This window comes from Ictidomys tridecemlineatus, chromosome 14 (assembly GCF_052094955.1).
Source record: "Ictidomys tridecemlineatus isolate mIctTri1 chromosome 14, mIctTri1.hap1, whole genome shotgun sequence".
Lineage (NCBI taxonomy): Eukaryota > Metazoa > Chordata > Mammalia > Rodentia > Sciuridae > Ictidomys > Ictidomys tridecemlineatus.
The window spans coordinates 2,383,813-2,397,598 of record NC_135490.1 but is presented as its reverse complement, the minus strand read 5'-3'; the positions used below and the strand labels follow the sequence as shown (position 1 = coordinate 2,397,598).

The following is a 13,786-nucleotide window of genomic DNA, read 5'->3' as shown; positions in this document are numbered from 1 at the left end:
ACTGGGCAGACGTCTCTTTTACTGCTGGAGGGTGTAGGTCCGTGTTGCTGCACACAGTAGGTCTTCAGATGTCAGCCTCACCTCGGGTGATGCCCTTGGCTGAGAGCCTCATCCCAGTGGGATGTTCCGAGGGTGAACAGTTTTGATGCTGTGGTCAACTGCTGTTGGGTGTTACAATTGCAGGAAGGGAGGACAAAGCTCAGGTGTAAGGGTAAACGCAATGAGACCCAGCCGTGAAGAGTACTTTAAGGAAAAGGGCTCAAAGGAGCCCAGCAGAATCATCTTATGTTTACAGTTCATTTTTATTATGTGAAACTCCTGTGTGTCTCTACCTCAGTTCCCCTATTAGATCAGACACCATGCGTATTGGCTTGGAAATAAAAACATGAATTCATCACCCCAGTTGTCTCCAGGTGATGGGTTTATTCAGTTGTTTTTTTATTTCTTGATGATTCTAAGGTTTCCCCAAATTTTCTACCATATCTGTGAACGCTGTAATTGTCATCAAAAGCATCTGATAGAAAGGAGAGCAAAGTCAGTGCCTCGTGACTCAGCATGCGTCTTCCTACGGAAGGAAGGATGGGGATAGACTGTTACAGAAGTCCCAGCGGCTGACATAGCGTTCATTGAGAGAGGTCTTGGTATGTGCACATACAAAAATGCCTCAGTGAGTTCCATCTCGAGGTGTATCTGTAAAGCTCTAAGACAATGGACACCAAATATAAAAGCAAATAAAAACGTATGAAGAAGAGGGGGAAGTGGAGGTACTGGGGACTGGCATGGAACAAGTCATGTTTCCTGCATGTATGACATTGCCAGAATGAACCCCACTAGTATGTACAGCTATAGTGCACTGATAAAAACATTCAAAACGAGGAAGCATGAAAAGATGTCTTAGAAAAACATTATAGACTTGATTATTCAAGTTCTGAATTTGAAAAATCTAGCATGGGAAGATATGTTTACTATCGTATGATGACTTAAGTATTATATACAATGTGTTGATAAACTGGTCATAACAACCTAGAACATAAAACATGGTGGAAAACTGTGGTGATTTATGAAGAAGGCAGCGCTGCCTCATAAAGCAAGGGGGAGGTGGGGTCAGTCGGCACCGACTCCTGTAATAGATCTGCTGCTTCAGGCAGTGTGACCTAAGTAGAATCAACTGCCTCTTTGGAACTCAGTTTCTTTTCCTGTAAATCATTGTTAACAATAGCGTAAATCTTATGTTATTTTGGTGGAATTAAATGCATTATATATATTAGATAGATAGTACCAAATGCATAATGATATTCAAACTCGTAACTTACTAGTAACACCAACAGCAGTAATGTTCTCTTACATGGTGGGGATACCGTCTGTGTGACCCAGGGAGTCACATGGGAGCTCACAGTCTGCAGTGGATAGGGAGCACCGGATGCTGGACTTGGCCTTGAGAACCGGAGGCCTGGGCTAGGAGGAAACCAGCCAGGGTGGAGTTCCTCCCTCCGTGTGCTCAGGACAGAGTGGCTGACTGCGCCCCAGCAGGCACAGCCGGCTCCACCAGGAGCCCTACTGCTTTCCAGGGTGGTTGAACTGATTTCAGTCCCACCAACAGCAATGGAGGGAACCTTTCCCCCACGACCTTGCCAACACTTCTTATTATTTGTATTCTTGAAAATTGTCAATCTGACTAGAGTGAGAAGAAATCTCAACATAGTTTTGATTTGCATTTCCCTAATTGCTAGATAATGTTGAACATTTTTTTGTATGTTTGTTGAATATTTGTAGTTCTTAAGAATTGCTTGTTTGTTCCATTGCCCATTTATTGATTGGGTTATTTTCGTTTCTGGTGTTACGTGTTTTTTGAGTTCTTTGTGTATCCTGGATATTAATGCCCTACATGAGGAGCAGGTGATGAAGATTTTCTCCCATTTTGTCCCCTCTCTTCTCACTCTTAATTCTTTCCTTTACTGTGCAAAATCTTTTTAATTTGATGTCTCCTACTTCTTGATTTTTTAAATTTTATTTCTTGCACATTAAGAGTCTTTTTAAAGAAGTTAGTTCCTGTGCCAACAGGCTGTTATTGGGGCTTACATTTTATTCTAGCAGTTTCAGAGTTTTGGGTATAATTCCTAGGTCTTTGGTCCACTTTGGGTTGACTTTTGTGCAGGGTGAGAGAGAGAGGTTTCAGTCTTCAACATGTGGATTTCCAGTTCTCCCAACACCATTTGTTAAAAAGACTAACTTTTATCCAACATATATTTTTGGCACCTTGGTCTAGCATCAGGCACCTGTGTTTACATGGTTTTGTCTCTGTGTCTTTATTCCATGGGTACTCAAATCTATTTTGGTTCCAGTACCATGCTGTTTTTATCACTGTAGCTCTGTAGTATAACAGAGGTTCAGGATTGCCATGTCTCCTGCTTGCCTCTTCTCACATAGAATTGCTTCAGCTCTTCTGGCCTCTTTATTTTTCCAAGTGAATCTCAGCACTACTCTTTCTAGTTCTGTGAAGAATGCCATTGGTATTTTGATGGGGATTGTACTGAATATGCATAGCACCTTTGGTAGTAAGACCATTTTGACAATATTAACTCTTCCTGTCCAAGAACATGAGAGATCTTTCCATCTTCTAAAGTCTTCTTCAATTACTTTCTTTAATGTTCTGTAGTTTTATTGTAGCTATCTTTCATCTCTTTGGGGAGATTGATTCCTATGGATCAGGTGTCTCACAAAAGCTCATGTGATGAGACAAGGCAAGGCAGTTTAGAGGTGAAATGACTGGGTTTTGAGCACCTTAACCTAACCAGAGCATGAATTCCCCGACAGGAATTAACTTGGTGGGAATTATAGGCAGGTAGGGAATGGCTGGAGGGGTGGGTCCCGGAGGCAGGCCTTTTGGTCAGTGGAAAGAAAAGTGCACACATGCGTGTGTTTGTCCTCCCTCCCTCCCTCCCCGCTCCCCTTCCTGATGTGATGTCCCAGCTATTTCCTCCACTACACTTTTCCTGCATGATATCCTGTGCTCCAGGAAAGGAGCTGGCTGCCTGTGGACTGAGACCCTCTAAAACCTCTGGGAAAAACAAAAACAAAAAACCTAATTGCTCTAGTCAGGTCTTCTGGTCATAGTGGTGAAAACGCTGACTAAAACAATTCCCAAGTTTATTTTTTTTTTTTAGGTTATTGTGAATGGGATAGTTTTTTAAACTTCTTTTTTCAGCAGATTCATTAATGAAATGTGGTAACACAATTGATTTATGAGTGTTGATCTTATATCCTGCTACTCTGCTGAATTCATTTATCAGTTCTAGAAGCCGTCTGGTAGAGTTTTTTTGAGTCTTCTTAATATAGGATCTTGTCATCATCAAACAGAGATAATTTGAGATCCTATTTTCCTATTTATAGCCCTTTAATTTTCTTCTCTTCCCTGATTGCTCTGACTAGAGTTTCAAGGACTATGTTGAGTAGGACTAGTGAGAGTGGGCATGCTTATCTTGTTTTTATAGAAAATACTTTCAAGTTTTCTCCATTCATTGTGATGTTGGCCTTGGATTTGACATGCATAGCTTTTACAAGGGTGAGGCAAGTTCCTTCCATCCCTAGGTTTTCTATTGTTTCAAGGATTAATGGGTGTTAAACTTTCTCAGATGTTTTTCTGCATCTATTGAGATAATTACGAGATTCCTGACCTTAACTCTATTTAGTGGTGGATTATATTTATTTATTTGCATATGTTAAACCAAACTTTTATCCCTGGAATGAAACCCACCTGATCAAGGTGCACTATCATTTTAATGGTTTTTTGTGTAAAATTTGCCAACATTTTCTTTAAAATTTTTTCATCTACATTCATCAAGGATACTGTTCTGAAGTCTTTTTTAACGTGTCTTTGTCTGGTTTTGTATTAATACGGCTTAGATGTGAGGTGTCCTCCAAAAGCTCAGGTGTGAGACAGTGCAAGAAGGTTTAGTGTTGAAATGATCGGGTTTCAAGAGCCTGAACCCAATCACTGAATTAATCCTTTGTCAGGGATGAGCTGAGTGGCAACTGTAGGCTGGTAGGCTGTGGCTGGAGCAGGCGGGTTCCTGGCAGTGTGCCTTTGAGGTTTAGATTTTGTCCTTGATGAATGGAGCTCTGCTCCTTGGTGTGAAGTCTTGAGCCACTTCCCTCCACCACACTCTTCCACCCTGATATTCTGCTCCACCTCACGTCCCAAGGAATGGAGCTGGCTGTCTATGGATTGAGACTCTTGGACCCATAAATCCCCAAATAGAGTTTTCTCCTAAAATTGTCTTGTGGGGACTTTTGGTCACAACCTTGAAGTAGCTCACTAAAACAAGCATCAGTGGGACATTGGCTTCATAGAGTGAACTTGGCAGTGATCCCTACTTTTCTGTCTCATGGAATAATTTGAAGAATGTTGACATTAATTCTTCTTTAAAAGGCAGGTACAACTCAGTGGAGAATCCACCTGGTCTTGGGCTTTTCTTTGCTGGAAAGCTTTTGATACCTGCTTCAATTTCATTACTTCTTATTGATCTATTTAGGTTTCCATATCCTCGTGGTTTAATTTGGATAGGTCATATGTCTCTAGAAACCTGCCAGTATTTTCAAAATTTTCTAGCTTATTGGACTATAAATTTTCAAAATAGTTTCTGATGATCCTCTAGATTTTAGTAATATCCATCTGATATTTCCTTTTTCGCCTTGAATTTTGTTAATTTGAATGTTTTCTCTAATTCTTTTGGTTAATTTGGCTAAAGGTTTATCAATCTTATTTATCCTTTCAAAATTCTGTTTCTTTCATCTTTTGTATTTTTTAATCTAAATTTTATTAATTTTGGCTCTAATTTTAATTAATTTCTGTCTTCTATTGACTTGGGTATTGGTTTGTTCTTCTTTTTCTGGGGCCTTGAGATAAACTATTAGATTATTTATTTGTTTTCTTTCTATTCTTCTGATGTATGAACCAAGTGCTATAAATTTTCCTCTTAGAATTACCTGCATACTGTTGTAGATATTTTAATATGTGGTATCACTTGTCTCATTTACTTCTCAGAATTTTTAATTTTTCCTCTGATTTCTTCTACTATCCATTTATCATTCAAATGTTTATTTTTTAATTTTCAGATTTTAGAGTGGTTTCTTTTTTATCTTACTGATTTCTAGTTTCATTCCATTATAATCTGATAGAACTCAAGGTATTATTTCATTTTTTGGTATTTGTTATGATATGCTTTGTGAACAAAATAGAATCTACTTTAGAAAATGTTCCATGTGGTGCTGTAAAGAAAGTGAATTCAGTCATTGATGGATAAAATCTTCTATAGATGTTTGTTAGGTCAATACTACTAATTATGTTTTTTTTTTAATTCTGAAGAATTTTTACTTCGTTTATGTCCAGATGATTTATCTAGTAGAAAGAATGGTGGGTAAAGTCACCCAGAGTTATTGTATTGTGTTCTATTTGATTCTTAATATTGAGAAGGGTTTGTCTTCTGTGTGTAGATTTATCATTTAGGGGACATAAACATTACAATCATTTTAACTTATTGTCGTATGATTCCCTTAAGCAATATGTAGAACTTCTTTGTCTTCTGCTTACTTTTAGCTTGAAGTCCACTCTCTCTGCTATAAGAATATCCACCCTTGCTTCCTTACAAGTGTGTTATGTCTTTTCCTGTCCTTTTGCCTTCTGATGTGAATGTCTTTGCCTGTGAGGTGGTTTTCCTGCAAACAGCTATTGTTAGGTCTTGTCTTTTAATCCAGTTTGCCAACCAAAGTCTTTTGATTGAAGAGTAAAAATACCAATTACATACAAACCAAGATTCAACAAGAAATTTTTCACCAAGGTATGGTTTACTATAGATAACTCCAATGTCAACTTTGCCTATTTTCTATAAGTATATTTCCTTAACTTGATTGATAGTTGTTACCGAATAGCCAACACTGTACCTTCATCCATTTTGAATGTATTTTTTCTAATAAAGCATTACTTGGAGTCAAGCCCTCTATCTTTGTTTGCCTAGCTGTTCTCTTCTTGCTCCTCTTATCCCCATCTTCTTACATTGTCTTCTGCTACCTCAAATACCTATCATTCATCTATTTTTTTCTTTCTATTATGGTGTGGATTTTTCTTTTCTTTCTTTCTCTTTCTTGTCTTTTTTACCCAATTTTTCTCCTTCCTCTCTTTTAGCCTTCATTTAACATAATAGCAATTTTACTAAATTTAATAAATATTTTTTAACCTATTCCAGAACTTCACTACACCTTTATACCTGGATTTAAAGAAATAGGGAGAATAATATCAAGAAACTTTGCATTTGCATTTTTTAGGTGAAATAGTATGAGGCTTGGCTCTGAAATGATTATAATAAATGGGGCTCAGTGGCATCTCTCAAAGTGGTGCTGATATTGGGATCAGCAGAGGTCACACACTGAGTTAAAGTATCAATACCTGTATATCTGCCCAACCAGATTTCTTAAGATAAACAGTTTACAAAGTAGTCCCTTGCTTAAAAGAAGAAATGATGACTCTCCTAGAAGATGGGTAAACATACAAACAACATGAAAAGGCAAGGGAGCAATCCACAGATAGCTCATAGTGCTTCAACATCTGACTCCATCAAATACACAGTGGAGGAAATGTCAGAGAAAAAGTTTAGAAATTCATAATTAAAATGTTATATGAATGAAAAGAAAATGTAAGGATTGAAATTAGAGATCAAATATATAAAATGAAAGGTCAGTAAAGAGATCAAAATTCTAAAGAAGAACCAAACAGAAATCCTGGAAATGAAAGACTAATAAACCAAGTTAAAAATTCAATGGAAAGCATCATTAATAGATTAGACAATTTTGAAGACAGATTTACAGGCCTTAAAGAGAAAGCATATAATATTGAATGTACAAATCAAACATTAGAAGAAGATGGTAAGATACCATGAACAGAATATTCAAGAAATCTGGGATAACATCAAGAGGCCACATTTAAGAATCATTGGAATAGATGAGGACGTTGAAATCAAGCTCAATGGATGCACAACCTTTTCAATGCAATAATGTCGGAAAATTGTCCAAACCTTAAGAATGAGGTGGGAATTCAAATACAAGAGGCATACAGGACTCTAAATATACAAAATCACAATAGATCCCCTCTAAGACATATGATCATGAAAATGCCCAACATACAGAATAAGGAGAGAATTTCAAAGATGCAAGAGAAAAGCAACTGGTCACATTTAGGGGCAGACCCATCCAGATTGCAACTGATTTCTCACAACAGACCCTATAACCAGGAGGGCTGGGAATAATAAATACCAAGCTCTGAATGAAAATAGATGCTAGCCAAGAATAACATGCCCAGCAAAATTAAGCTTCGGAACTGAAGATGAAATAGAAAAACTTCCATGATAAGCAGAAGCTAAAAGACTTTATATCCAGAAATCCCACACTACAAAACATGCTCAATTAAATATCTCATGAAGAAGAAATGGAAAATAAAATGAAAACCAGCATACGGGTGAATTACACCAGAGTAATCAAGTCCAATTTAAATATTAGAAACACATCAAAATGGAATAAAATAAACAGCACCTCTCTATAATAACACTGAACATATACCTTGATAATCTCTTTAAAAATTAAGTGTGTGTTTAAAATACAACATGTTCTGAATTTTGTGACTCTTCTTCAAAATAAAAGATGATAAAATACAAGGAGAGTTGAACAATTTGGGGGATTATATAATTCAATCTACAAATGAAGCAATTGAATACAAGCAATTCTAAACTCTGCTGTTTTAAAGTACCCTCTGATGGACATTGTTGTGAATGTTCCCAGGAAAACAATGCAGGTGCTCTATTAAGTGAAGGAACATGGACAGTTGCAGTTATCAGGGTGGATCATTTTCACATTGTTTTTCTCTTAAGAATAAAAAATACTGACAAGTTTGTAAATTCCCCTCATGATCTTGCTTCCCTCTGTTAGTCCCATAAAATACACAGACAATGGACTTAGACTCGTCTTTAAAGATGTGGCCTTTGAGACACATGGCATTTAGGTGATTTGTCAGGTTTTTTGACGGGATTAAAAGGGATGATATTGTACATTTGGGACCAGGCTCTTTTGCTTACGCCAAAAAAGAAATAAGTGCAAGCCCCATACTCTTCTGAACTCACGGGATCACCCAAACAAGGAGGCTCGGGTGAGGAGGAGAAGACTGAAGAACAGCTAGCCCTCTCCTCTGGCTGTGACCCAATGTCCCAACACCCGTCCCAGAGGCAGCAGGCAGAGGAGTGGAGGGCCGGCTCAGACCTGGCCCTGGCCCTGCTGGCGCTAGTCTGGGCTGAGGGTGCCGTGCTCTGCCGCCACAGCTGCAGGCACCTGTCACCCTGCTCCTCACTGGTGGCCGCTCTGTCTGGGCCACTCCCTCCTCTGTTCAACTGCCGTCTTCTTCTCAAGCTCCTTTCTGTGAATTTCCTCCTTTCTGGAGTTTTTCTCCAGCGGGACTTTGAAAACAGAAAAAAAGCCATCAACATTATTACGGTCAATTGCTTTTTTATCTTTGACTTTAAAAATCTCACTTTTCAGGAGAGAGGAAAGAAATGGCAGATAATCAGCTTTTACTCTATTGAGTCAGAAAGAAAAGAATAAAGTGTCAATAGAACATCTGTAACTGTAGTGAGCATCAGAAGTCTGTGCACCCCCTCAGTCTTCTGTAACTGTGGTCCGTGAATTTCATCAGATCATTGCTAAAAACGGCATTTCCTGTTAGGTGTGTTGATGTCCTGACTTAGGACCCCAGGCTCTTCCTCCGCTGGGCAGCCCCCGCAGGAGGAGGATAAGGCCCTGGGCTCTGCTGGCTTGGATGTGAGCGTGCGCGGTTCGCGCTGGGGACCCTGGGGCAGTGGGGAGGAGGGAGTGGCCTCCAGAGTCGGGGGCAGCAGTGGGAACCGCTTGGGCTCCAGCTCTGCTCGTTTTTGTTGACTCAAGTAACTGACTGCACTGAGGCCCCAGTGCAATCCAGAGGGTGCCCAGGTCCACAGACACACTCGGCCCTCCCAGCGCACTGGCCTCCTTCTGAAAAACCAATCAACAAAAACCTGGACTCAGAGATGGACATGGTCAGAGGGAAGGGAGAGGAGCTGGCAGGAGCCCAGGAGGCAGCGCAGAGGGAAGGGGAGGAGGGCATCCCTCTCCCCAGGGCTCTCCTCCCCTCCTTTCCCCTTCCCCTTTTAAAAACAGGTCTCCCCACTCCACTCTTCTGCACGTGTCTAGATGTGTTTGGTACAAACCTGGGACATCAAGATGCTTGTTTAAACTTGAGAACGACTCCAGGGACCAGGCTGCATGTGCTCCTGCCCGCACACTGGAAGGGTCTGGAAGGAGCGGCCCGCTTCATCTGCAGCGCTCAAGGGCGCATCCCGCACAGCTGCCCATCCCCACACACGCACTTGCTAAACTTTAAGTCACTGAATGAACATGTGAATAAAGGAGTGAGCAACTTCTATTTTTATCTAAAATTTTTTGCGACATAGCAAATATAGAAAACTCTGCAATCACTGCACCTAAATTGAGAGCAATCTGCCCAGACTCGCAGTGAATGGTAATGATGTGTGGAATCTGCCATCCCTGTGGAACAGAGGTGTGGTGGCATAAGGTGAGCTGTGCCCTTCTTGCTTTAACTCTGCCGCAGCTCCTGTGAGATGCGATCTGGCTGCATCTTTGGCCTGGCATTGAATTCCCAGGCTCTCCCCTTTCCTTTCTTGCTCTGTGTCCCATTTTTAGGGGTGAGTAGGAAGGCTGTGGCTGTTAATGTCCTGAGGACAAAGCATGTGTGTGATCCCCAAGTCTCACCTGCTAATGGTTTTATTTTCTCTTTTCCAGTGAAAAAAGCAATTGAATTGAAGTCAAGAGGAGTCAAGATGCTACCCAGCAAGGACAGCAGCCATAAAAACTCTGTGTGTAAGTTCCCTTTCTTTCTCTATGAGGATGGGGACATCAGTTAAGGGGGGCATGGAGGCGAGAATGGAGCCGGTAATAAGTAACTTGCAAATGCTTTCCCCACTCCATCTCCTCCAACTCTTCCACCTTCAGCATTGTTCTGGGAGATGGAACAGTACTTGGTCTTGTTGGGGAAGAATGACCAATGGTTCCCCTTCCTAAAGGCACTTCAGAAGTGTCCTCCCTACACCCCACGCACATGGCCACCCTCTGAGGCTGGTCTCCCAGAGTCTCCGGAGCTTCGCCCTGGAGAGGTGCTGCTGCCCATCCTCTTCCAGCAACCCCACGCCCTGGACTGCTCTTTGGCTAATGGGAGTTGGGTATATCCTTTTCCCACTGAGATGCTCTTGACCATCCACTGCCTGGAGAGTTGAAGAATTGGGGGGCAATGCTTTTTCCTTCCAAAGAGCAAACCAGAGCTGAAGATGGCCTCCTGCCCATCCAGGAGCACATGCCCACGCCAGCAGGCACGTAGTGGAGCCTCCTCCACCGTCCCCCTTGCCCAGCCGTCCTGGGGACCACCTCTGTTGCTGCTGTGCATTTGCTCCTTTCTCGGGGTGCCGCCATCTATCATGGTGGCTGCAGACCCACCCTCTGCAGCCCTTTCTGTCTTCTCCAGGATGCTCTGTGGAGTGGGAGACAGAGTATTTATAATAACTATGAAACTCCCTTTTATGATTGAAAGCCCTGCAGAAATGATCTCAGTTCAATGTAAGTCACATATCAAATGAAGCCCTTCTATTAAATCAATACCAGGTCCTATATCAGGTCAACTGGCTATCAGAGTGATCTGTTGGCATGACATTTAGGGAGTTTATTTATGGGAATAACTCTTCTGTCCTTATCTGGACGTGCATTGGCAAATACATAAATTACACATGTGGTATTAGAAAGTGCTCCGTTCCGTCTCCAAACAGCACTGAAGTATTTTTGTCAGACATTAGCATTAATCAGTAAGTAAATGGCAAGCCATCTAAGACCAGCAGTGGAATCAATGGGAACATGTTACTTCTGTTTCTTAGAGGAAAAGATGGAAGTTCTGAACCAGAGAACCAAGGGGGCAGTAGCTGTGGAAGTTCCCATCTGATTCACGTCCAAGTTCACCCCTAATAACATTGAAACGGTATCCGTTTTTCGAGGGTGGTCATGCAGATGGACCAACGTACTTGTAACTGTTCTGATCTGTGAAGTGCTGGGCTCCCTGCAAATCCTACCCTTGAGGAGCCTTTCCACCCGGTGTAGAGAGAAGACTGTCCGTAGGTCAACCCAGGTGGAAAGGCAGAGAAGGAATGCGGACACTTGGCCTCACTGTCCCGTGTCCCCCAGCTGACTGTGGGAGGGGCCCTGTCAGGATGTGTCCCTGCAGGGGTGAGCCTGAGTCAGACCTGAGGGGCCCTTCTGCCCTCAGCTCCTGTGAATTCCTTGGCATCTTCCGAAGGCTCTTACTGGTAGTGGCACAGACCCTGGCGGATCTCATGATCTGGTCACTTACCCACAGGCGGTGCAGTGTCTCTGCCTTCAGCGTGGGCCATGTCCTTGGTCATGTCCTTCAGTGAGCCTCACTCTCTGGCCTTCACCCTCTGGAGCTGAGGTCTGAGCACACACACCTCTTGCACAAGTTGCAGGTTGGTTCCTCCAGCTGCGGGTTTGGTGAGGACAGGGCCAGACATTGCTAAGAACGCCTCGCACAGGTCTCGGGCCACTGTGGGCTTCCGTCCCATCTCCCTCTGCTCTCCTCTCCTAGCATTGTTCATTCCCTTGGCATGACATCTTTGGTCTGTGCGTGTGGCCCTGTCCCTCTTAGGGGCCTCCTCAGAGCGAGGCCAGCCATGGCCCTCCCGCTGTGGAGTGTGACTCTGTGCCTCAGGATGAGCCACCCAGGGCTCACCTGACGGACCCTGGCGTGGCTGGACCACAGATGACCAGCTCGGGAAGCAGAGCTGTGGATGGGACGGGCTGCTGGGGGTTCTCCTGGTGATGGTGTGGTTCTTCAGCCTTCTCCTGGGCACAGTGCCGTGCCCACAGCCCTCACCACGAGAATGCAGGGCCGATGCTGTGCCTCCTAACTTAGGACATAACACACTCGGTGGGAGGATGGACAAGAACACCGGCTGACGCTCCTGAGCCCGCGGTCTCTCCCCTGTACAGCTGAAGACAGATGCCTTCCCAGGGTCAGGATGGACCTGCCGTCCTCGGCTCAGGTGAGCCGGCAGCCTGAGTCGGGATGCAGCTTGGTCACCCACCGCTCTTCACGTCAGCAGGACAGGATGGTTATTCTGCTCATTAATGTAAAGCTGCATTTAAAGCTGGGGAAGTTTAGCAATAAGATGCGTTGTCCCATATGCTCCTGGGGACAATAACAACAGGACCTTATGGAATAAGTGCCCCAGCATTCTCTTATGCTCAATGACTAGCAGTTTATGTATCTGCCCTTTGTTTCTGAGGGCTGTCAATGTTTTCTACCTTGAAAACAATACCTGAGGCATAATAATATTCGCTCCGAGTTTCCACACAGACCTCCTGTTAATGAAGGGCCATCCATCATACTCTGTCTTTCATAACGGCACTCGGTGGTTCCATTGGCCTCTGGCTTTTCCCTGGCTCAGACATAATTATGCGGAAGGACAAATTTTAAAACCTGTAGCTGTTTTTAGAACCTGCTTCAAAGTGAAGTCTCCACTAGCTCATGCACTTAAGGACGCGATCGCGCTGTGCAGTGTCTGGTTACCCTCCTAAGGTGGCCTCACAGGCTCGCCCACTTCTAAAGTGCCCCTGGGTCGTGCTGCATGTTTCCACCGATCACTGTGTTTCTTGTCTTAGTTTTCTTATATTTTGGAGTCACTGAAGAACAGGTAAAATACCAGTGGGCAGTACTCTCTTTTTACGGAAATTCTAATGTGCTTCAAAAACTAGGGCTTCCCCTCTGCCTGGCAGTGTTCCTGGCCCCATGGCTGCCTGCATGCTCACGCTTAGCTCCCGACTTCCGGCCAGGGCAGCCTCCTCCCCGCTTCACGGACAGGGATCTGTAGAAGCTAAGAAGACGGGAAAGAGCCGTGCACTCTCAACTGCTTACAGTGGGCACGCTGCAGAAGACCCCGGTGGTGCTTACCCTTTGGAAAGCTGTGTGCATGGGGTCCACTTCCAGAGTGGATGGGCAGAGTGGGTTTACCATCCTGGGCTTCACAGCTGGCCTCTGCCCTCTCCTGTTCGCCTGCCTGCCCAGGGATTTTTTAGCAGGGATCTCTGGCACTCTGAGGGGTCTTGAAGAAAGGCTGCTGCTCCCCATGGTTCAGTGCCCAGGGCTCTCTCTAGCATACCACAGGCCTGCCCTCTCCCAGGTGTGTCCAAAGCCAGCCACTGCCTCTACCCGGATCACCACCACCCCTCTGCAGACTGTCTGCACCCGGAAGCCAGAGGGGTCTGGGTAAACTGCCAGGGAGCCTCCTCATCCCGCTGCTGCAGACCTGAGGCTGCCTGACATGGCAAGAGCCTCCCCACCTCCCACAGCCTCTCCTGTTGCCCTCCTCTGCCCACAGGCTGTGGGGCTGTTGTGCAGGCCTGGGACGCTCTCTGCTCCCCTGGGAGCCACACCCCTGATTCCCTCAGAGGGCCTCTCAGAGCGCACCTCCTTGGCCTCCTGTGCCCTGTGGGCCTCTCTGGGCATCTTCCCTGAATCTCACTGCGACCTGCCCAGGGCTTCCGCCTCCCGCTGTGCTCCATGTTCTGATGCTCAGGGACCCTACCTGGCCTGTGTCTTGTGGGCATGGCATACAGGCAGTCCTCTCCACGGCCGTGT

General features: G+C 44.1%; 1 protein-coding gene across 2 annotated transcripts in view; it reads left to right on the top strand.

The window, feature by feature from the left end:
• Csmd1 (CUB and Sushi multiple domains 1) overlaps positions 1-13,786 on the top strand; it is a 1,629,066-nt gene that overhangs the window by 1,085,110 nt on the left and 530,170 nt on the right. For both annotated transcript variants that reach the window (XM_040292009.2, XM_040292008.2), the window contains exon 7: positions 9,874-9,951. In XM_040292009.2, coding sequence (XP_040147943.1) covers positions 9,874-9,951 — 78 coding nt within the window. The remainder of the gene's footprint in view (positions 1-9,873; positions 9,952-13,786) is intronic.